Source organism: Pogonomyrmex barbatus, unplaced genomic scaffold, assembly GCF_055798465.1.
Source record: "Pogonomyrmex barbatus isolate J1 unplaced genomic scaffold, ASM5579846v1 scaffold14, whole genome shotgun sequence".
NCBI lineage: Eukaryota > Metazoa > Arthropoda > Insecta > Hymenoptera > Formicidae > Pogonomyrmex > Pogonomyrmex barbatus.
The window spans coordinates 408,472-428,409 of record NW_028297110.1 but is presented as its reverse complement, the minus strand read 5'-3'; the positions used below and the strand labels follow the sequence as shown (position 1 = coordinate 428,409).

General features: G+C 29.6%; 6 protein-coding genes across 11 annotated transcripts; 3 read left to right on the top strand and 3 right to left on the bottom strand.

Moving 5' to 3' along the window:
• Nucleotides 1-66: 66 nt before the first annotated feature.
• Nucleotides 67-6,030, bottom strand: CtsL1 (cathepsin L). 3 transcript variants are annotated; one of them, XM_011635249.3, is made up of 7 exons: nt 5,610-6,030; nt 2,614-2,734; nt 2,045-2,197; nt 1,778-1,969; nt 1,399-1,604; nt 1,169-1,320; nt 67-991 (listed from the first exon to the last, which is right to left on the bottom strand). In XM_011635249.3, exons 2-7 carry the CDS (start codon nt 2,710-2,712, stop codon nt 780-782), a joined length of 1,014 nt encoding a protein of 337 aa, XP_011633551.2. In that variant the 5' UTR covers nt 2,713-2,734; nt 5,610-6,030; the 3' UTR covers nt 67-779. The 3 variants fall into 3 exon arrangements, with proteins under 3 accessions (XP_011633551.2, XP_011633553.2, XP_011633552.2); XM_011635251.3 differs by lacking the exon at nt 5,610-6,030 and adding an exon at nt 3,445-3,574; XM_011635250.3 differs by lacking the exon at nt 5,610-6,030 and adding an exon at nt 3,431-3,563.
• A 262-nt stretch (nt 6,031-6,292) lies between these two features.
• ND-B15 (NADH dehydrogenase (ubiquinone) B15 subunit) lies at nt 6,293-7,429 on the top strand. Its single transcript, XM_011635248.2, has 3 exons — nt 6,293-6,537; nt 7,035-7,178; nt 7,256-7,429. The coding sequence occupies exons 1-3, from the start codon at nt 6,409-6,411 to the stop codon at nt 7,322-7,324; spliced, it is 342 nt and encodes a 113-aa protein (XP_011633550.2). The 5' UTR covers nt 6,293-6,408; the 3' UTR covers nt 7,325-7,429.
• On the bottom strand, nt 7,307-8,695 carry LOC105424811 (trafficking protein particle complex subunit 31). The gene is made up of 3 exons (XM_011635245.3): nt 8,273-8,695; nt 7,888-8,197; nt 7,307-7,774 (listed from the first exon to the last, which is right to left on the bottom strand). Exons 1-3 carry the CDS (start codon nt 8,437-8,439, stop codon nt 7,676-7,678), a joined length of 576 nt encoding a protein of 191 aa, XP_011633547.2. The 5' UTR covers nt 8,440-8,695; the 3' UTR covers nt 7,307-7,675.
• Nucleotides 8,696-8,922: 227 nt separating this feature from the next.
• On the bottom strand, nt 8,923-13,885 carry LOC105424812 (tRNA (34-2'-O)-methyltransferase regulator WDR6). Of its 4 annotated transcripts, XM_089072933.1 has the most exons (14): nt 13,511-13,652; nt 13,096-13,267; nt 12,798-12,968; nt 12,569-12,719; nt 12,281-12,499; nt 11,803-12,199; nt 11,512-11,652; nt 10,982-11,412; nt 10,694-10,879; nt 10,121-10,629; nt 9,594-10,033; nt 9,444-9,510; nt 9,345-9,378; nt 8,923-9,260 (listed from the first exon to the last, which is right to left on the bottom strand). In XM_089072933.1, exons 1-13 carry the CDS (start codon nt 13,575-13,577, stop codon nt 9,348-9,350), a joined length of 2,982 nt encoding a protein of 993 aa, XP_088929059.1. In that variant the 5' UTR covers nt 13,578-13,652; the 3' UTR covers nt 8,923-9,260; nt 9,345-9,347. The 4 variants fall into 4 exon arrangements, with proteins under 4 accessions (XP_088929059.1, XP_088929058.1, XP_088929055.1 ...); XM_089072932.1 differs by lacking the exon at nt 13,511-13,652 and adding an exon at nt 13,747-13,885 and having other exon boundaries at nt 9,345-9,510; XM_089072929.1 differs by having other exon boundaries at nt 9,345-9,510.
• Nucleotides 13,886-13,931: 46 nt separating this feature from the next.
• Nucleotides 13,932-15,096, top strand: LOC105424813 (putative glutathione-specific gamma-glutamylcyclotransferase 2). The gene is made up of 2 exons (XM_011635247.2): nt 13,932-14,068; nt 14,234-15,096. The coding sequence occupies exons 1-2, from the start codon at nt 13,934-13,936 to the stop codon at nt 14,759-14,761; spliced, it is 663 nt and encodes a 220-aa protein (XP_011633549.1). The 5' UTR covers nt 13,932-13,933; the 3' UTR covers nt 14,762-15,096.
• A 163-nt stretch (nt 15,097-15,259) lies between these two features.
• LOC105424810 (targeting protein for Xklp2) lies at nt 15,260-19,808 on the top strand. Its single transcript, XM_011635244.3, has 2 exons — nt 15,260-15,967; nt 16,434-19,808. Exon 2 carries the CDS (start codon nt 16,555-16,557, stop codon nt 18,430-18,432), a length of 1,878 nt encoding a protein of 625 aa, XP_011633546.2. The 5' UTR covers nt 15,260-15,967; nt 16,434-16,554; the 3' UTR covers nt 18,433-19,808.
• Nucleotides 19,809-19,938: the final 130 nt, after the last annotated feature.

Genomic DNA, 19,938 nt, shown 5'->3' with positions numbered 1-19,938 from the left:
CAATTTATTATTCACATCATTCACATTATTCACATCTGATGTTTGAGGTAAATAAGAATGACATGATTATGAAGAATTTCTTTATTTTTCATGTTTCCTTCTAAAAAATAGAGATCAGTTTGCTCAGCAAACAAAGACTCATGTAACTCTGAACTATTGAGATACTATATGACAACTTAAAACTGCTTAATTAGACTTATTTATTATTAGATTTGGACTTTTGATTATATTTTGGTTCGAATAAAATTAAAAAAAAAGTTTATACGTGAAATAATATTAACCTTTTTTCTTGGGATATCAAGAAAATAGCTGAATAATATTACAGCAGATATAGAATAGAAAATATAAATTAAATACAAATGAAGTAATGGTCCACAATTATCACTAAATCTAATAAACATTTTAATGAGCGATCACTTTAATAAGTGAACATTTTAATGACAAACCGCCACTTTCAAAGCTCACAACCTTCGCAATTTTGGCGAATGTTTCTTGCTCTTATTTAGAATGTTTAATCACATAGGGACCTAAGAAAGTTGGAAAAAACCTTGTAACTACAATGTCTCTCGTAACGTGGTAAAAAAAGGAATCACCTGACATTAGGAATGCTAAAATTTTATTTACGTTTAAATTAAAAATATATTTTTAAAAAATTGTACTATTTCAAGAACTATATAAGAAATATTTTTAAATATCGCAGGACTTCATTAGGCCCCTAAACACATCTGTCATGCCTCAATTAGCAAATCACAATATGCTAAAAAAGTTGTTAACAATAATTAAACGAGAGGATAGCTGGCACTGGATGCTATACCACAATGATTTTCCTTATTTCTAGCCATCTTAATGTAACCATCTCGACCCCACGTTTCGCCCCAACTATTCTTTACCAGCCAATAATCCTGATCAGTTTCTGGGTCAGTACCATAACCAACAATCAGTACACCATGATCTAAGTTTTCCGAACTGCAATCGGGATCGTAGTATATTCCTATAAAAATTATAAGATTTAAAGTAAAAAACTTTAAGTTTTATAATACAAGAATTACCTCATTAATTATTATGGATTAAGTATCCGATTTATAAAATTAAGAATGTTTACAAATGCCATAAATGTATCTGAATAAATTTTTTACAATAGCTATATTAAATGTACATGAATATGTACCTTCACGATAAAGTTGGAAGGATTCACGAGAGGCATCAATAGCAACTGAGATTGGACCTATGGTAGCAACTGCAGCTTTCAATTTTTCCTCATCTCCTTGCGGGATGTCTACAAAACCGACATCTGTAGCGCCATTATTTCTCGGATTATATCTGGAATTTCAAGAATATAATAAGTCATGAGATTCTCTCTATGAAATGTTTTAATCACCCAAAATAATTTATGCAAACCTGCATTTATCATCCTCTGCTTCATATGGGTAACTTTTCTCAGTATCAAGGCCTCTATTATCTCTGACATATTGGAAAGCATAATCCATTAAACCACCATTGCATCCATTGTTCCCATATTTTCCAGAACAGTCGATTAAGTTTTGTTCGCTCAGTGATACTAAAACACCGCTTTGTCTGAAATGTTGTCCCTCCAAAGATCCAGTCTGCAAGAAAAAAGATAAAGTATTGCCAAAGGTTAACATAATTCAATAATTAAAATAATGATACTATTCGAAAAGGAATTGAGATATTGACAATTTGAAAATTTTAGAATTTAAGATATTAATATTGTTCGAAATTGAATTGAATCAGCATTAAAAAAACATTAAAAACTTACTGTAGAAAATGCCCAGCAAGATCCACAGTGTCCTTGATCCTTAACTGCAGTGACAGCACCATGTTCCCTCCAATCAACCTCTTTTGGTAATACAACATTAGCTGGTGAGATAAATGTTGCTCCTACAGACTGTCCTATATTACTCACTGACTTATTGAAGCCATTCAAAGTATTGACAAATTCATGATGCAACTACAAAAGAAATATGCATTTAATGAGAAATTGCTTGATTCATAATTCAAATAATTTGCGTTTCTCAGAACTTACCATATCTCCATATTTATTCATTCCTAGCTTGTAGGAAACTTCTTTCATCTCATATCTGCGATTGTGTTCAGCAATTTTGCGCTTATTATCCAAGAAAATTTTCATTCTATATCCCTCTTCAATTGGAGATTTATAGGCTTTTTTATGATGCAACTTAAAATAAACAAAATAATATAAATATTTAGTTTGTCATTTAAATTACTAATTGAAATATTAGATTAATGCATTTTACAATGTTATTTTTTATCTATATAAAAAATCATTAATTTCTTTAATTTTTATAATCAATAATCATTTAGACTTGAGAATTTCTTATATTATGCCTCAAATCATATTTATAATTTTTAAAGAGATCAAATAATATTCGCCAGTAAACATTTGATAATGACCCATAACATTCAGTTTGTTAAATAGATGATATCTATATCAGTATTAGTATCATAAAGATAATAACTGGATATAGAAGGGTAGATTTTCATTATATATAAACTTTTTAAGTTACTTGATAATGCAAGATGTAATATCACGTTACTACAATAATTTTATTAACAAGTATAATAATTTTATACCTTGAAAATGAACCATTCAGCATCCAAGATTTTGTTAAAAGAAATGGCTTGTCCCGTGGCAAGCACTGCCAGTAATAGCAAAGTCAATGCGCCCTTCATATTTATTCCTTAATTAAATTACCTAAAAATAAGAATTAGCTAGTTAATACAATATATATAACTTTATCTAAAACAAAATAATTTTATATTGCTAATTAAAAATACAAATATACAAAAATTTTGCAACTCTTATTCGATTGCTTGTTTAATATATAGTATTATCATATTATAGTGGATATTTTTATTGAATTTTATGAGTATATTTTTTTATATCTATTGTTATTAAGATTCTTTTATTAAATGATATTTTTGATTGCAGCAATTGTTTTAACACTAAACTATTCAGTAGCTCTTCAAAATAAATAAAGATATAATCTAAAAGATTGGAATGGAAAAAGGAAAATCTTGTGAATTTGAAGTTGAAATGCTGAGCATTCAACAGAGGTTAAAATGTATGTATAAAAGAAGAAAATAAAAAAACGTCATTAATAGCTTGACAGAACTTTGTCCTGACACTGCAAATACACGTGACCGAAATTTCGAAAATTGCGCAGAATTTCAGAGGAAGCATTGCGTCAGCGTGACCATCCAATGTTTTTTTGTAACCCAGTTATCACCGAGAAGAGCATCTACGCTCGAAACGACTTTGTTTTTCTGATAAGGAGCTAGCATCCGCATAAGAAATGACGCATTTATTCTCACGCAATATGCGTATATGTGCGTAAAAAAACATTTTGAGGTCAATCGAACGAACGCCATTCGCGATTTCAACATTTACTTTTCCTCTCTTACGTTCTCCGAAGAAAAAAATAATCGTTGCACGAGTCCTTCTATATCCTATCTAGGCAATGATAATTTTGACCAATATAACGAATGACTCATAATTACTTCCTCGATAATTACAATACAAATCTATGCTAAACCACGATAATACGAAGATAATACGATCTAGATTTAGCCTAGACAATGCTCGTTGTTTTGATTTAAAACACTAGAACACGCGAGGAATGTGCACGATCACGTGGGATGACGGATCTCAAGATGTCGACATCTCGTAACGACGCGTCAAACAATGAGCCACTTGCTTCGTTTTAGAATTAGAAAGAATGTTCTTCTTGGCTGAATTGGTTGTATTAGTTCACAGTTTATCTTTCTTTCTTATACTGGAAAAAGAAAGATAAACTCTGAACTAGTGCAGCCAGTTCTGCTAAAAAGAACAGACCTATTGTTATATACATACGTATAACAAGCTTACACGTATTTGTATGTGATTCCGTGTGTATATCCCGAAAGATTTTGCCTCAGTTTCTTTATATTCCTTTTTTTTCACATGAATCTTAGATTCTGTTGGCTATTCTTTGAATGTTCAAAAGAAAATGAATGATGAAATTATTTATTAGTAAGAAGTAAGATTAAAAGTTGATGTTAAAAATATAATATTTTTAGCTTTCTCATAAATCTAAATTTTCGTCTATTGATTTCTTACAATGATGTGATATTCTTTTGTCTACTATTTTGGTATTGGTATTTTTCAAATTCGTCATGTGTTTGTAGTCTATATCAGGATATTGCTCAATCTATACGAAGAACAAAATTATGTATAAAATCAAGTATTGATATATCGCAAATATCGAGTGTTCATTTCATTTTGTTCTTATCATTTTTTCCTTGAAATGACGAAATATGTGATAATGAACTGCCGTTTTAAAATATAAAAAGAAAACAAAAAAATACTTTATCTTAGTTATGCATAGTTATTATATATGTATGTATACACTCGGAATGATAAGCAAATTTATTGAAATCAGGTGTGTGTGTGTGTGTGTGTGTGTGTGTGTTGGTGTGTTACACTATACACAATACGCATACGTACATATGTCCGTGTTACTTATCGTGTTTTTAATAATTAATAATTATAATATAATGTAGTAATTTACATATTTAATATACAGTTTTTGTACACAAAAAATTATAAATATAGCGAATAAAGCTGTATTTTCTTATATTTGAAATATGTTGTAATTTTGACTATTTAGGCATTCGCAATGTGTCAAATATGTTAAAAACGATAAAGACTAATGAAATGTTAAAATTTAGTAATTTTAATATTAAATATAGCTAAATTAATTAACAAAACAAAAAGATAAACAATATTTAGCACGCAAAATGGCCATTCGATTGGCAACCCTGATATTATATGACGATCTTCGCGTTGCTCCAACTTCACTATTCGTCTCGTTTATATACAGATACAAAAATGGAATCGTACTAATTCCAATTTTCTTGTTTCTCTAATTTCGAGTTTTCCTTGTTTAACATAAAAATAAACAAACAAAAGAAAAACATTAAGAACAATCACTTAATTTGTACTAATTTCAATTTTAGAATCGTTTGTTGATTCTACTTCTTAAAATTATTATTGCTGTTTTCAAAAGATGCAATTGAAATTAACAGATTCTACTTCTCTTTGAAAACGGACATTTTTGTCCGTTAACAAGTGTCATGCAGGATACATGTGTAAGTTGACAAAGCTGCGAGAAAAACGCTTGCATCCTGTAGCGATTAGATCACTCTAAATACGCTTATAATAATAATAACAACGGTTACAAGTAGGTCCGTTTTTAAAGCTTATTTAGATACAGATTCAACCAATCGTTTAATACATTCTACATAAAGAAACCAAGTCGATAACAATACAATGAATGTTATTACGTTATTATGTTTTTTAGGTTAGAAATACACAATTTATAAATTTCTCCTTACACAGTTAGGCAAACATAATCGAGCATTGCTACGTATATATGAATAATAAGGATATAGTAATATGGATAACATTGAAGCATCGAGGAAAGAAAATATCCATTTAATATCGCTGCAAATGGACTAACTCGAGAAAATTTGCGCTATTTCAATTGAGCATCATAAATAATAAAAAAAGAATATGTATAGAAACTTACAAGCTCTCTACCGAAGGCGATGAACGAAGACTACGACGAAGTGACAACAATCAGGATTATTTGCAACAATGGAGCGACGAGCAGCGACGCTCTTTTGTATTCCTCCCTCTCCAACATTACCTTCCCACTACCATAGAACATCTGATTCACAGCGGGTGACAGCAGCCAAGTCTTCCGGCATATATCGGCGTTGTTTAGATGCACATGGCGCAGCGCAGCGCGGTGCGTTTGTTGCTTATCAAGTTGGTTCGTCGAATTCCAACGCGATGAATTTTCGTCGTTCCATGCCGTTTTGCGCAAAGCGAGACGCGACGATTATGACGTCGCCAGTCATGTGCCTACGATAAGCGAGTATCGAGTAACCCAGATTCATAATTATCTTCGTAAGGGGAAGCTGCGAAACATCTCTTTCGTGAACGATAACTCGCGATCAAAGCCCGCACATTACATTGACCATATCACATTTCACTTGTTTTGAGCGATAAATCGAACACTTATAACCGATCACGTTTTAGCATTATGTGGCAGATGTTTTCTCACTTTTCTCAATGTATAAGATATTTTATAGACTTAGCTTTTTATTTGGAACAAAAATTGCGAGTTTATGTATGCATGATTGAAGTATTTTTTATATTCAAAAAGAAAACGTATCAAAAATTATCGCGTTTTTTCATATTTTTATTTTAAAGTAATGTTAGTTTCGTATTTTTGTGATTATCGGTCGGTAAATATCGTGGACTTGTTCGTACGATAAAGCAGAGAAGAGATCGAAAGATAATTTTACGAGAAATTAGAAGTTATGTCGTCTAAAAAGATATATAATCTCACACCAAGGGAAAAAGAAGTCGCGTTGTGGAGAGATGCGAAACGGAAGCAGTTGCGCGAAATGTATCTGAAAGATTCGGGACATCCGACCAAAAGCCTCCTCGTATGTATTTATGCGGACATTTAACCTATCCTAACCTATAACTCCACAAATATTTACATTTGTCTTTACGCACAATTTTTATATTTGACTTATATATTTTTATATATTTTATTCATCATTTATTGGTATTTTATTTTATTACTTATGAATTACTTTATATATATATATATTTATATATATAGATATTCAAAGTTCAATATTTTTAGAAAACGTGAAACGATATTTAATGTTAAAAGTACACATAACAAAATAACAGTAATTAAAAATCGTAGCATTTATGTATATACATGCATAATTATAATTTTTACTTGAATCACTTCTATTTATATATACTTGAAATATATAATTATTGATATAGAAATTATGTAATAGATTCTGAAATCTCTAAAACAACAATAATAATTGTATTTCAATATTTAGTAATTTGTTGATAATCACGAATGTTTAATAAATGCAAATTTTAAATTTTGTCATGATTATTCATTTTATGTATATAGTTTGATACAGGAATATATAGATGGTCTGCCACCAAAGCATCGGCAGAGCTTTATTTTGTACCTACAGCAATAGGATACATCACACGAGTGGGATTTATTGCAGGTCTTATTGCAGCTACTGCATGGATTATAAAAACTAGAAGAGTAAGCTAAATACATTTAAGGACCATGAAAAAATAGTTATATAAAGATATAACTGACGTATCTATATTTTCTTACAGGATGCACGAGAACATTTGTATCGTACTGGACAAATCACTTATGCAGATAGATCGCATAGATTCTGTTAGTTTATTTTAACAAAATATACATAGTTGATGTATTTAACTTAATGGTAGATTGTATAAAAAAAAAAGAGAAAATAAAATAAATCGTTACAACAAGCAATATATAAATATATTGATATCAAATGCAATGTGTCATTAGAAAAAATAAGATTGGCAAAGGAAAACATTAAAGATTTTTATAAGCATATAGTTATGAAAGTTTGACTATAAGAAACTTCAATTTTAAGATATGTACATATAAAATATAAGTTTAATACGAGTTTAATAAAGACTATGGATTTATCATAATAATTAATAAGATAAATGTATAGATATTATATATTCTTTTTTAGTGTAGAAAAAGTAATGTCTTTATTATCGATCTTCCAATTGCTTGTCACGTGCAACAACAGCATCATCAAATTTAACCATGTATGTGGTGCCTTTGTGCCAGTGTGCTGTTACTTTTGCGGGCTGCAATATTACAGAACAATCTTACAAGTTGTTTTTTTGTCTCATGAAGGTATATAAAAGTGTATAAGTATAAAAATTAAATATTGCCTTGAAAAATGCTAAAAGATGCTTACAAAACCACAATCACAAAGCACAGCCTCCACAATACCGGCAACGAAAGATGCACAGTTCAAACTTCCTTTGTCTTTGGGTACTGATACAAATTTGTTTACCAAGGACTCTTTTTCAATTATGTAATAAGTACGTTCATCATCATTGGCATGTTCCAGTTTATCAGCCTCTCGACCAAACAGAGACTTCCACACTGTACTTTTGATAAATAGCAATACATTAAGCAATTTTATCTCGCGTTTGCCACCTTTTTCTCGTACCACGAGTAGATCTGTTATTCTATGCCCAACTTCTGCTCCAATTTCGGCCAGTCTGATCATAGTGGAAAGAAAATATATTTTTGAATAATTGCAACATGAATGATAAAAAATAATTTACTTTTCTTACTTATTTTGCAGCTCTGGAACGGTATATACTCTGTTTTGACAGTATTGTACCAATTCTGAGAATAAAAGAGCAAAACAGCTCAAGCTAACCTCTCCCTTTCCCTTGCTTAAGGATTTGTCGAGGATACTAGTTCGTGGTCTTATAGCAGATATCGTTATGCTAGACATCTTTAAGTAAATTAATTTTTTTATGTAATTTTTACAAATATATCGCCAGGAAACGTACAAATATTTTACTGTCCAAATATTGTTTTCGTGTACACTGTGCCGCCATTATTTTGCGACACATCTGACATCTGGCGACTAAAGCTAATATTATATTTGTCGTATAACAAAATTTTTAAACGTATCGATTGATTACAAAATATAGAAAAATCTTGAAGATCTTAAAACTTCATTGTTGTCACATTATGACAATAGTGAGTCTGGTCAACATATTGTATAACAAATGTATTGTATAATAAAAAAATTGTGTTGTATAACAAATGTAATATTAATTTAATAAATCCGTTCGAATATCTTTTTTCAATTTTTAAACAATATTCGGTTAAACAATATAAAAGTTCGTATAAAAGTTCGAATTGAAATATATTTAAAATTGAGAATTTTTTAACATTTTGAGTTTAACATTTCGAATATCTAGACTAAACATACAATTTTATTTATTTATTTAGAGATAAGATAAATTTTTATTTTGTTTACATATTTGTACAATTTATTTCTCAAAAATATTCTAATTTCTATTCAAATAAAAAATATGAATAAGAATAATCAATTATTCTGCTGCCAAACGCATGATTCAATTTATATAACGATCTGAGATATCATAGATAAATTATTATAATATATATATTTATACCTTACAGTATATATGGGGACATTTTCATAGAAAATCTTTTTTATTGTTAGTTAAATGATATGGATTATGAAATTTTTAGATGGACAGTACTTCAAAGCCTCGTCCATATATACAAACAGTATCATTCTCCCTATTAATAAAACATTTACTTTTGTAAAATAGTGTCGCAAGAAAATATATAATTGTAATATTCAATAAACTTTTAAACTCTTACCTATCAGAACGCCATAACTCCATACCTTGTACATCTGGGACAGAAGTGAATACTTGAGTTAAAATATCTGCATGTACAATCCCATTGAAACACGAATACCTGTGAACGATGATTTGTTGATCTATTCCCACACTACATATTTGATCTTCATCTTTAAATTTCACACCTAGTAGCATCATATTTTTATAAATTTTTATAAAGTACGTAATATATGTATAATTTAAAAGATGTATAAATTTATTAAAGCACCTGTGATTTGTGTGGAATGTGCAGATGTTGTGCTCCATTTAGATAATATTTTAGCAGATAACTTATTATTTTCTGATACATAAATTTGAAAACAGACAATATTGAGAAGATTGTCATCGCCACCAGTAGTCAAGAGATATTCGTCCTCACGTATATGTTTTAAATCAAAAGAATTAATTCCAGATTGATGCAAACTAAATTCTGCTAACGGAACATCATTAAAATCTATAATATTTTGGTTTCCAGAATTTGCATCCTTATATATTCTTGAGATTATGTCAGTGAAATCGAAAAAACGTAATTTTCCATCAGTAGTCATCGTTAATATAATAATTTTGCATTTGTGTGATAATATATGCATCTTTAAGATGCAACGATCTATATATTTAGTAGATACTTTTAAATATATATTACTAGTTACAATATCATACACAAGTAATCTGTAAAAAGAATAAAAAGAAAGAACAATATTATTTTATAATTTTTTTCAAAATAGTGTCTCATGCCTGATAAATAGGTCAAATTACCTTAAATATCCATCTCCACAACCTATGAAGACTAATACATAATTTAATTGGTCAGAAGAATAATATGTATTAATGTTCATGTAACGTGTTTCTGGTTCTACTTTACAAGATTGTTTACCTTCCTGCCAAGGTTTTTTACAATATTGATTTTGATCATAAAGCATATGAGAATTCATATCAGAACACCATATATTTAGCTGTACTTTTTTCGTTTCTGACTGACCATATCCAAAATTTATCCCCCAAACTTTTAACTGTGCTCTCCCCCCACCAGAAAAGACTAGGTATTTGAACGTAAACTTGTGTAATTCAATAACGCTTATACATTTTATGCCTGAAAGATGGCCATCAAAAATTCCTAAATTCTTGAAGGTGTAAAAATTATCTTCATTTTTAAAAAAACTACTGATGCGAAGAGTACAATCTTCACCACCAGATATGAAAATATCTTTCTGACAAAAGTTTGATATGTATCGCAAGCAACATGTTTCTTTCACGTGAAAACCATTCTAGATAAGAAAAAAAGAATGATAAATTGATGTAGATTTTCTTTTAAAAAATAATGTTACATACCTGTAAAGTAGGATACGAAAGCAAAACAGAAGAAGACAAATCACATATATGAATCTGCTTATTTTTTAGATAAGCAAAACTTGCTTTTGTATGTGATATTATACAGTCCCACGATCTATGACCGCCACCGCAAGGAATTCTGACTACTATGGTCTCGTTCAATAAATTATATATTATAAATTCCACCTGAAATTATTATATCATTGTATCAGAAAAATTTCTTCTATATTTCTTCTCTTATTTTCTATTATTATCTTCTATTATTAACATATATCTTTCATTTTATACCTCTTTGAAACCAAATATAAAAACATTCTTATCCTCTTTTATTTCGCCGACTTTTTTCATTTTCACTTCTAATATTCTACTAATCCAGTCCATTGGCATCTTCTTTTTGTGCAACATTAATAAGGGTTTTGTTTCTTCACGCACTTGATAAAATCTCAATATTCCATCACGCCCAGACGTAATTAAATTTTCTTTAAATACACTAAACGACTGAACTCCCATTTTACCATGAACTTTACTAAGTGTTTGAATAGGTTTTTCAAGATTTTTATCAATATATTTGTTAATATTACAATATATTTTATATACATGAACATTCCCAACTCTATCTCCACATATTAACATTGACATAGGAGTATAGATTGTAGCTGCGGTTAACCAACATTCTCGACTGGGAGGTAATATATATTGTGCTAGCATTTGAAGTTCACCTACATAAAACCTTAATATTAAATATATGTTCTAAAGTAAATTACAATATGATTTTGTGTGTGTGTGTGTGTGTGTGTGTGTGTGTGTAATATACATACAATTCTCTGTACAAAAGAATAATTTTAAAAGACCATTTGCTCCACATGCTATTAATTGATTGTCACTCAACCATTGCAAAGAAAAGATTTGTGAGTTCATTATTTTTCCTTTCTCATATTGTCGTAAAGTTCCTAAATATTCTAAAAATAAATTTTAATTTAAATTATTTGATTCATGGTTTTACTAGATGATTCAATTAATTAAAATAATTTGAATGAAAAAAATCAATATTTTTATAAAATATCTTTTCATTGATATCAAAATTTCTCTTGTATAATAAGTGTTTTTACCTTTACATATCATTATGTATCCTTCTCTAGATGCTAAAGCAACAAAACAGCGATTTGGAGAAACTTGCATAATATAATAGCGATTTTCTGTTAAATATATGGTACTCTTATACATCATTTCTTCATCATAATGTAGCAGTGTTCCCAATTCAGTAAAAACCAAAATTGTGCCATCGTGCAAATAAGATATGTATCGAGGAAAGTCACATGTATTGCCAGGTAAAATAATTGTTTCTGGTCTCTTGCAGGATCCAAAAGGTTGTATATGTACAGATCCATCACCTCCACCCACATATATCATGTTGTCTTTAGACATATCAATGCTCCATATAGGTGCTCTATAATAGGCTTTATTAAGTACATTACCTGATGGTGACCATGTACATATAAGTGAATCCTGGAACAATAAGATTTCATAAAAATGTACACATTTATATAAAATCAAGTTATAATTTTCATATATAAATTTAAATCTCACTTCTCCTATTGTCAAAATAATGTCATTTCTGATTATAGCTTTCCAAACTCTTGCTGTATGTACAAATATTGTTTTTATTGGCACTAGTTTTACTGTCTTCCAATTTATATTACTTTTGGAATTTTCATGTTTGATTTTCCAGAATCTGACACTTCTATCGTCAGATGTAGAACAAATAAATTGTAAACATGGGTCACAAACAACAGAAAAAATAACACCCTGAAATAAATTTACAAGATAAGATTTTTATTTTATTTTTATTTCTATTTTTAAATATGATTGTCAAACCTTGTGTCCTGTTAGACGATGCAAAACTGGCATATTTTTATTAGAATTATAATATTTAGTATCTATTTCCCATATTAAAATTTCTTGGAACACAGTTCCACTGAAAATGACTAAATTCTCTTGAGAAGTTTCTAATATAGAACCACCATAGCTAAATGTTAATTAAGAAAACTCACGATTTATATATTTTCAATAAAAAAACTAATTAATGAAAATTATATAAGGATACAGTATGCATGTTTTTTCACAACTTATAACTTGTGAAGTTTTATGAAATATATCATATATAAATAAATAATTATGAGCAAATAAAATTGCCAATTGCATTCGTTCCTTGAACAATATCCATTCTATAGCAATTATCCAATCATTGAATTGATCAGTGCTTTGTTTTTCAATTCTATAACAACAAAAAATATTGTATATATAATTTAATGTTAAAACTATCTATAAATGTATAAACTATATAAATGTATCATGCATTAAAAATTATATCTATTTGTCATATTTAAATATAATTTATGTACTTTATTCCATATGCTTCTTCAACAATATTACATATACATATAGACTTGGCACCAAATACAGCCAATTTTTTATTTGTTCCTACCACAATCCCATGTATATTATTTGGATACAAGCAATCCAATTTATATTCTAATTTAGAATGTCTAAAGACATGAAGAATTGGTCCCATTCCTGCAATAAAATATTATAATAAGCGTCTACAAATTGCAAAAAATTTACAATTGATTTTGAATTATCAAATTTATATGTATGTATTACTAATCTTGTGTATTAACACTAAAAAATTTGTTATCCTTAATGTAATATAATTGTTTAAATAATATTAATACATATTATACACAAATTATAATTATATTGGTGCTAATATTATATAAATTATATAAATTATTTATTTTAATCGTACCAATAACTAACCTACGAATACGAGATCTTCTACACATCGAATAGCTAAAACGTCTGTACATAATAATAACGATGCCATTTCGCGTATGATAAAATATTATTTTATCATAAGTAAATGCATCGAGATGTAATCACGATTGTTTCACGCTGATTTCGAGTACGATATTCATACTTCATATCCTGGTGCATTTGTCACGTATTTAGGAATGTGTCAGGTTATGTTTGGGCGATGTAACTAACGGACGCACCTGGACCTGAGTGTACATACATAACATGGAGCATAATTTCGGGGTGAATTCTCCTGCAAATTATGCTGCGATATTGAAAGACAAGCACATTATTCTAGAGGCTAGAAATCTACATTCGCGCATGACGTGATTGTCACTCTCGTCAACGGTAAAAAAAATTTTTGGTGAACATCGTAAACGAGCGAACATGTGGGTGTTTGGTTATGGTTCCTTGATATGGAAAGCGGATTTTCCATACGAGAAGAAGCTTGTCGGTCATATCAAAGGATATGTCAGGCGTTTTTATCAAAAAAGTACTGATCATAGAGGCGTGCCCAATAGAGTAAGTATCCTCGGAAAGAAGGTACACCTCGAGATAGTTTTGATTAGCTGATAACTATAGTTATCAGTCTTTTTTATATGCAGGTATTTTTTTAAATACATCATTGCCCCGAGAAGTATCTGATTGACTTCTTGCATCGATAATAATTTTCTGCTTTTATTTTAGCCTGGACGTGTGGTAACATTACTCGCCTCTACTAATCCCGATGACGAAGTATGGGGACTTGCCTATAAGATATCTTCCGAGAACATAGATAACGTGGTGAACCATTTGGATTTTCGAGAAAAGGGTGGTTACATAAAGAAAACGGTTCTCTTTTATCCTTGTGATTTCTCAAAATCTATCCAAAGCGGTTCAAATGCCAATGTGTCTTTAAATGATTTTTCGAAAACAAACATTTCAACATCATCTCTGTCGACTGCTTCAAACGAAGCTCCGTTCTACCTCACTATTTATATAGGTGAAGAAGATAATCCAAATTTTGCTGGTATAGAGAACATAGATACAATCGCAAGACACATACTTGTTTCGCGTGGTATCAGTGGTTCTAATATAGAATATCTCTATAAATTAGCGTCTGCAATGCGTACAATAGCGCCTGGTGTGCAAGATGAACATTTATTTGCCTTAGAGAATGCCGTAAAACAATTAGAGCGTGAAAAAGAATCATTGGAATTAGATGAATTTTCATAAAACGTAATGTATTGAAATAAGAAAATATGGCCAATTGTATCAGTCAGTATTTTTCAACTGTAATTAATATGATTTTTTCTTTCCATGTAAAAAGTTTTTATAATTTTGTTTATGTAAAGTAAATTGTAATAATTTCATTATAATATGAATTTAAAAGTAATTTTAACTAAGTTAATAAAACAAGACTGTTGATGCAATTGGCCGGAAAATAAAAAGATGAAACATCCTTGCAATATCCAAAGCAAGTAGAAAAAATTATATTTCCGATTATAGAATGAGTTTTTCTAAAGCCACGATGAAAAATATTTATTAAATAAATTATATTTTTGTAATTATATGATCTATAATTTTTTCAAGAATCACGTTTGTAATTTTTATCATACAATAATTTATAAAGTGCAATTTTTTTAAAAATAATAATGATTGATTATTAAATAAAATTTTTAAATTTCTAGTGGCAAGAGTTACTATATATATATATATATATATATATATATATATATATATATATATATGCAATTCGTGACACACACACCACGTGCGCGCGCACAATTACACGCGTTATTCATCGGCATAAGGTTTTTGGGACTGAAAGTTGTCTTTTTATGAAAACGCGTAATAATTCAATAACCAATCAAAAGAAAGTACGAATATTTTTCTGCGCATGCGTATGTATTGTGATAATATCTGTTATCTTTTTGTAGCTGTACGTATTAATGTATACTCGTACTTTCTAATAAAAGAATAGGAAAGGAATAAGTAATAAATTAATATCATTGAAGAATCGAAATTTACGATTAAATCTCTACGTAATTTTTAGAAACGGCCTGAAAAAAGCCAAGTGAAGTATTCACAGCATCTATTATTTTTATCAATTGAGCGCCATTTGATGCGCGTGCGCGAGATTTTAAACTCGGCTAGCAACAATGCGACCAATCCAGACGAGGCATCGAAAGATTTAAACTTAAACGCGTACAACGATTGCAACGTACTCCTAATTCTGTCGTTGGGTCGTTGGTTCTGTTCTTGAAACGTTCGCTGACGTATCGTTCCGTCTTACCTACAAAGATTTTTCTTCATATTGATAGATTTTCCTATATATCGAGCGAAGATAAGAATAAAACTCAAAAAGAAGAAATTTTGGTGTATAAATTCTCAACGAACAATTTGTATGTGAAACGAGAGTCGTAAATAACATAATTACATGTGAGTATATCGTACTGGTTTTTATTTTGCTTTTGCAGCAAGACAATGTTGAATCTGAAATTTAATTTATCCAAAAGATAAATTGACGATATGGAAAATTACAAACATCGATATTTCTTTTACATTTAGTTTCTTTTGCAATATCATTTTTTTTTTATCTAATTGTTTATAAGAATTGAACAGGTTGCATCAGTATAAGTTTTTCAAGATTTTATTAGAAATCTGTGTAACTTGAAGAAATTTTTATTGATATAACAGAAGTTACACTATTTATCTTTTCAAACATATATTTCTCTGGCATTTTATTTATATTTGTTATATACTTGTTGTTATATATACTTGTTCATTATATGACATGAAAATAGGATATAATTTAGAGATAACATATAAGTTATATATTCAGAATTCTTCATTAATTGATTCCAGATACATCTTTAAAATAAATAATTTAAAATTAATGTTGCAGATTATCAAGAGTTGTTGGATAACACTCATGTTTTGATATATCCATTGCTGTTTTTCTTTATAATTTTGATACCATAACTATCATTTTTGTGAAGTATATACCATACATCTTACAAATTTATATGATGGAAGATCATCTTGATCTACAAGCACCACAATGGGTGGATTTTACCGAAACTTCTAGTCCAATGCGGATTCAGGATTTCTTTGAGAAAACACATCCAATACACGAAGCTACATGCATCGAATCAAAAGTACAGGAAGACTTGGATATTATAAAGAGTACTCCTATCAAGGTGGTCTCTCCAAAGCATCGTAATAATAAAGAAGTAGTAGATGTAGCAGAAACCACTTATGATCAAGTGCTTAATGATGCAATGAGAAAATTGGAACTCTGTAAAAAACCATCTAAAACTCGAGAAGCACTGAGTAAAACTATTCAAGAGTCAAATGTTTCGAAAACATCAAATACCACTAAACTCACTAAGTCATCTAGATCTGTTGGTTATCGCGGTATACCAAATAAATGTATTCAATCCCAACGAGACTTTAATGTGAACGCTAAGATCGAGAAAGATCAGAATCAAGCATTGAATAAGCACAGTTCTACAGTTCTTACCTGGTATAACCATAGACCAAGCTTACAAAAACGCAGAATATCAACAGCCAATAAGAAGTATGTTAGCCTAGCAGAAGCAGTGTCGCGCTTCCAAAATGAAACTCCTCAGCGTTTCCACACTAGAAGCAACAAGGTAAACACAACTAAGCCGCTTAATATTTCGAAATCGACACAAAATCGTCTAAAAATAACAGTACCGATTTCACCAGCACTTATGTCAAAGAACAGAACACGTCCTGTTACTGTACTAAGCCAACAAGAACGTGAAATATTGGAAATGGAAGAAATGAAGAAACATCCGATAAAAGCTAATCCAATACCGCCTAGCGTTCTGCGAAAATCACGTATTGTAACGAAAACCACTGGCGTCATGAACAATTCAACAGTGGCCACGAATGCCTCTTCTGTGACACAATCCAGAGAGAAACTTTGTACTACAAGTTCATTTAAGTCTAAGAGTCCGCAACTTCATCGCGATAAAGTCTGTCCAAAAAAGGTCACAAAAGTATTAGTAACCGATCCTTCTGGTATTATCGTAAAACAAGAAGAAGTAACATTTTTCGGCGTACCAAAAGATACCAGTGTCACGAGAAACGTAACGCGTGTTATACCATTTAGTTTCGAGGCGCGCAATAAGAATTTGCAGATGAAGAAGGAGCAACGATTAAAAAATCTGCAAGAGGCTAATAAGACCAAAGTGGAATTCCACGCCAGGCCAGTACCGAAGTTTACGAGATCATTGCCGTCATTGATCACTAAACAACAATCAGCAACAACTAAACAGCAAAATACAAAGAAATTTATCCTCCCAAGTCCCTTCAGCTTTGATCAGCGAGATAAAAAATTATCAGAAAAAAAGGAGCAATTAGTAAAACAAATACTCGATGAAGATAAGCGAGCGCGTGTGTTCCGCGCGAATCCAGTACCGATTTTCAAACCCGTGATGGTGCGCGGTAGATCGAAGGAAAAAGACAAAAGTACGGAAATGATAAACGAACAAGAAAACAAACATGAAGATCAAGAGAACATGGAACCGAATGTACAGAAAACAGAGAATACCGGTTGCACTGTTGACAAACAGAAAATCACATCGTTGAAAAACCGCCCACTCTTAAATACCGATAAACGGGCGAAAGAACGACAAGAGTTCAATGAGAAGATAAGACGCAAGGAAATGGAAGAGGAAGCAAGACGTCAAGAAATCGAAAAAGAGAAACTCGAATCTGAAAAAGTAATGAAAGCAGAGTTGCGTAAGCAAGCGGAAATAAAAGCCAGACCGATGCCAGTATTTAAACCACCGGTCGTTAAGACAGCAACAAAACTCTTGACCAATCCACAAAGTCCTGCATTCGCAAGTAAACTTAAGTCAAAACAAACATGAAAATAACAATTAATTAGAGTATTGTGCTGTAATCTTTAAAAAGATCTAATATAATTGATTCAAATTATGAAAGACACAAATATAATAGGGATTATATTTATCTTTTTCATAATTTGAATAAGTTAATATCAGATCTTTACTTTATTGTTCGTTATTTAGTCCATATTTTTCTCAAATTTTTAATTAATTTTAATTAATTGACCTTCATTCTTTTTTATTAAATATTTTAAATTTATGACATCGCTCCTAATAACATAAATATTCTGCTTGTCTACGATAATTAATGACTATGATTTATGCTTTTTTCAATAATATTAAAATCGTTTATTCGGATAACATTTTGTTATTTTAATCCAAACTAATCTTAAAAACTCGTACAACAATCTATAAATAAAAAAAAGAACAGTTTTCTTTATAATTTTAATTATATTTAATATTATACACTCTAATCATCCGTTAATATCAGCTTGTATATATACATATGTACATTTATATATATATATATATATATATATATATATATATATACCAAACGCGAACATGACATATTGATTAGAATATTTTACTTCAAAATTATGTAAAATTATAACTCATTGTATATTTATATAAAGATTACAAGATATTGTAATGTTATGAATATTCTAAACAAAAAAAAACCATTTAGAATAATTCGAAATATTTCATACTTGCATGTACACATGTACATTTTTATAATATATATTATATATATATATATATATATATATATATATTGTGTATATTATAAAATTATATATATATATATATATATATATATATATATATATATATACATATATTATAAAATATATATGGTTATATTACAGATCTGAATATATTTCCAACTAGCATGTTAAATCCATTAGTTTCATTGAATTTCGAACAGAATTACAGCATTTGTATTTAGAATGATGAATGAAACATTACTTAGAGTTCCACATTTGTGAGTAAATTCAACTTGAAATTCATTATGTTCACGTTACTGATTTTAACATTTTATAAAATTTATTTTAATCATCTTGCCGATAGAATATGTCTACTTCCTATAAGAATTATTTGTCAATTTACTGTTAACTACTATTTCTCTGATATTTTCTTGTCTCGCTTATCATGATAAAGTTGATGAAAGTGTGTTCACGAAGATACTGATAATTGATATCATAGAACGGAAGGAGATAACATTTTTCGACATGTCAAAGGACTAAGGCCAGGAGATGACTAGGGCAACATGCATCATACAGTTCAACTTGGAGCATGATAAAATGCAAATAAAGAAAGAGTAATCATTAAAGAATCAATAGGAAGACAAAATGGAATTCCACGCTAGTACTGAATGTTACAAAGTCATTGTCGTCATTGACCATTAAACAACAGCAAAATACAAAGATATTGATTTTCCCAAATCCCAAATTTCCGTTCGGCTTTACTAAGCGAGATAAAAAATTATCAGAGAAAAAGAAGCAATTAGTAAAATATGAAAAACGAAGT

Bases quoted from the DNA above. Each gene is read 5' to 3' on its own strand.
- ND-B15 (XM_011635248.2), top strand. From the start codon at position 6,409: ATGTCGTCTAAAAAGATATATAATCTCACACCAAGGGAAAAAGAAGTC. The intron at 6,538-7,034 runs GTATGTATTTAT...TTATGTATATAG, and splicing joins ATCCGACCAAAAGCCTCCTC to TTTGATACAGGAATATATAG. The intron at 7,179-7,255 runs GTAAGCTAAATA...ATTTTCTTACAG, and splicing joins GGATTATAAAAACTAGAAGA to GATGCACGAGAACATTTGTA.
- LOC105424813 (XM_011635247.2), top strand. From the start codon at position 13,934: ATGTGGGTGTTTGGTTATGGTTCCTTGATATGGAAAGCGGATTTTCCA. The intron at 14,069-14,233 runs GTAAGTATCCTC...CTTTTATTTTAG, and splicing joins ATAGAGGCGTGCCCAATAGA to CCTGGACGTGTGGTAACATT.
- LOC105424812 (XM_089072929.1), bottom strand. From the start codon at position 13,577: ATGGCATCGTTATTATTATGTACAGACGTTTTAGCTATTCGATGTGTA. The intron at 12,500-12,568 runs GTTTGACAATCA...AATTTATTTCAG, and splicing joins ATCGTCTAACAGGACACAAG to GGTGTTATTTTTTCTGTTGT. The intron at 11,653-11,802 runs GTAAAAACACTT...ATTTATTTTTAG, and splicing joins ATACATAATGATATGTAAAG to AATATTTAGGAACTTTACGA.
- LOC105424810 (XM_011635244.3), top strand. From the start codon at position 16,555: ATGATGGAAGATCATCTTGATCTACAAGCACCACAATGGGTGGATTTT.
- CtsL1 (XM_011635249.3), bottom strand. From the start codon at position 2,712: ATGAAGGGCGCATTGACTTTGCTATTACTGGCAGTGCTTGCCACGGGA. The intron at 1,605-1,777 runs GTAAGTTTTTAA...TTTTTCTTGCAG, and splicing joins CTTGCTGGGCATTTTCTACA to ACTGGATCTTTGGAGGGACA. The intron at 992-1,168 runs GTACATATTCAT...TAATTTTTATAG, and splicing joins CTTCCAACTTTATCGTGAAG to GAATATACTACGATCCCGAT.
- LOC105424811 (XM_011635245.3), bottom strand. From the start codon at position 8,439: ATGTCTAGCATAACGATATCTGCTATAAGACCACGAACTAGTATCCTC. The intron at 8,198-8,272 runs GTAAGAAAAGTA...CACTATGATCAG, and splicing joins GTTCCAGAGCTGCAAAATAA to ACTGGCCGAAATTGGAGCAG. The intron at 7,775-7,887 runs GTAAGCATCTTT...GTAATATTGCAG, and splicing joins TGCTTTGTGATTGTGGTTTT to CCCGCAAAAGTAACAGCACA.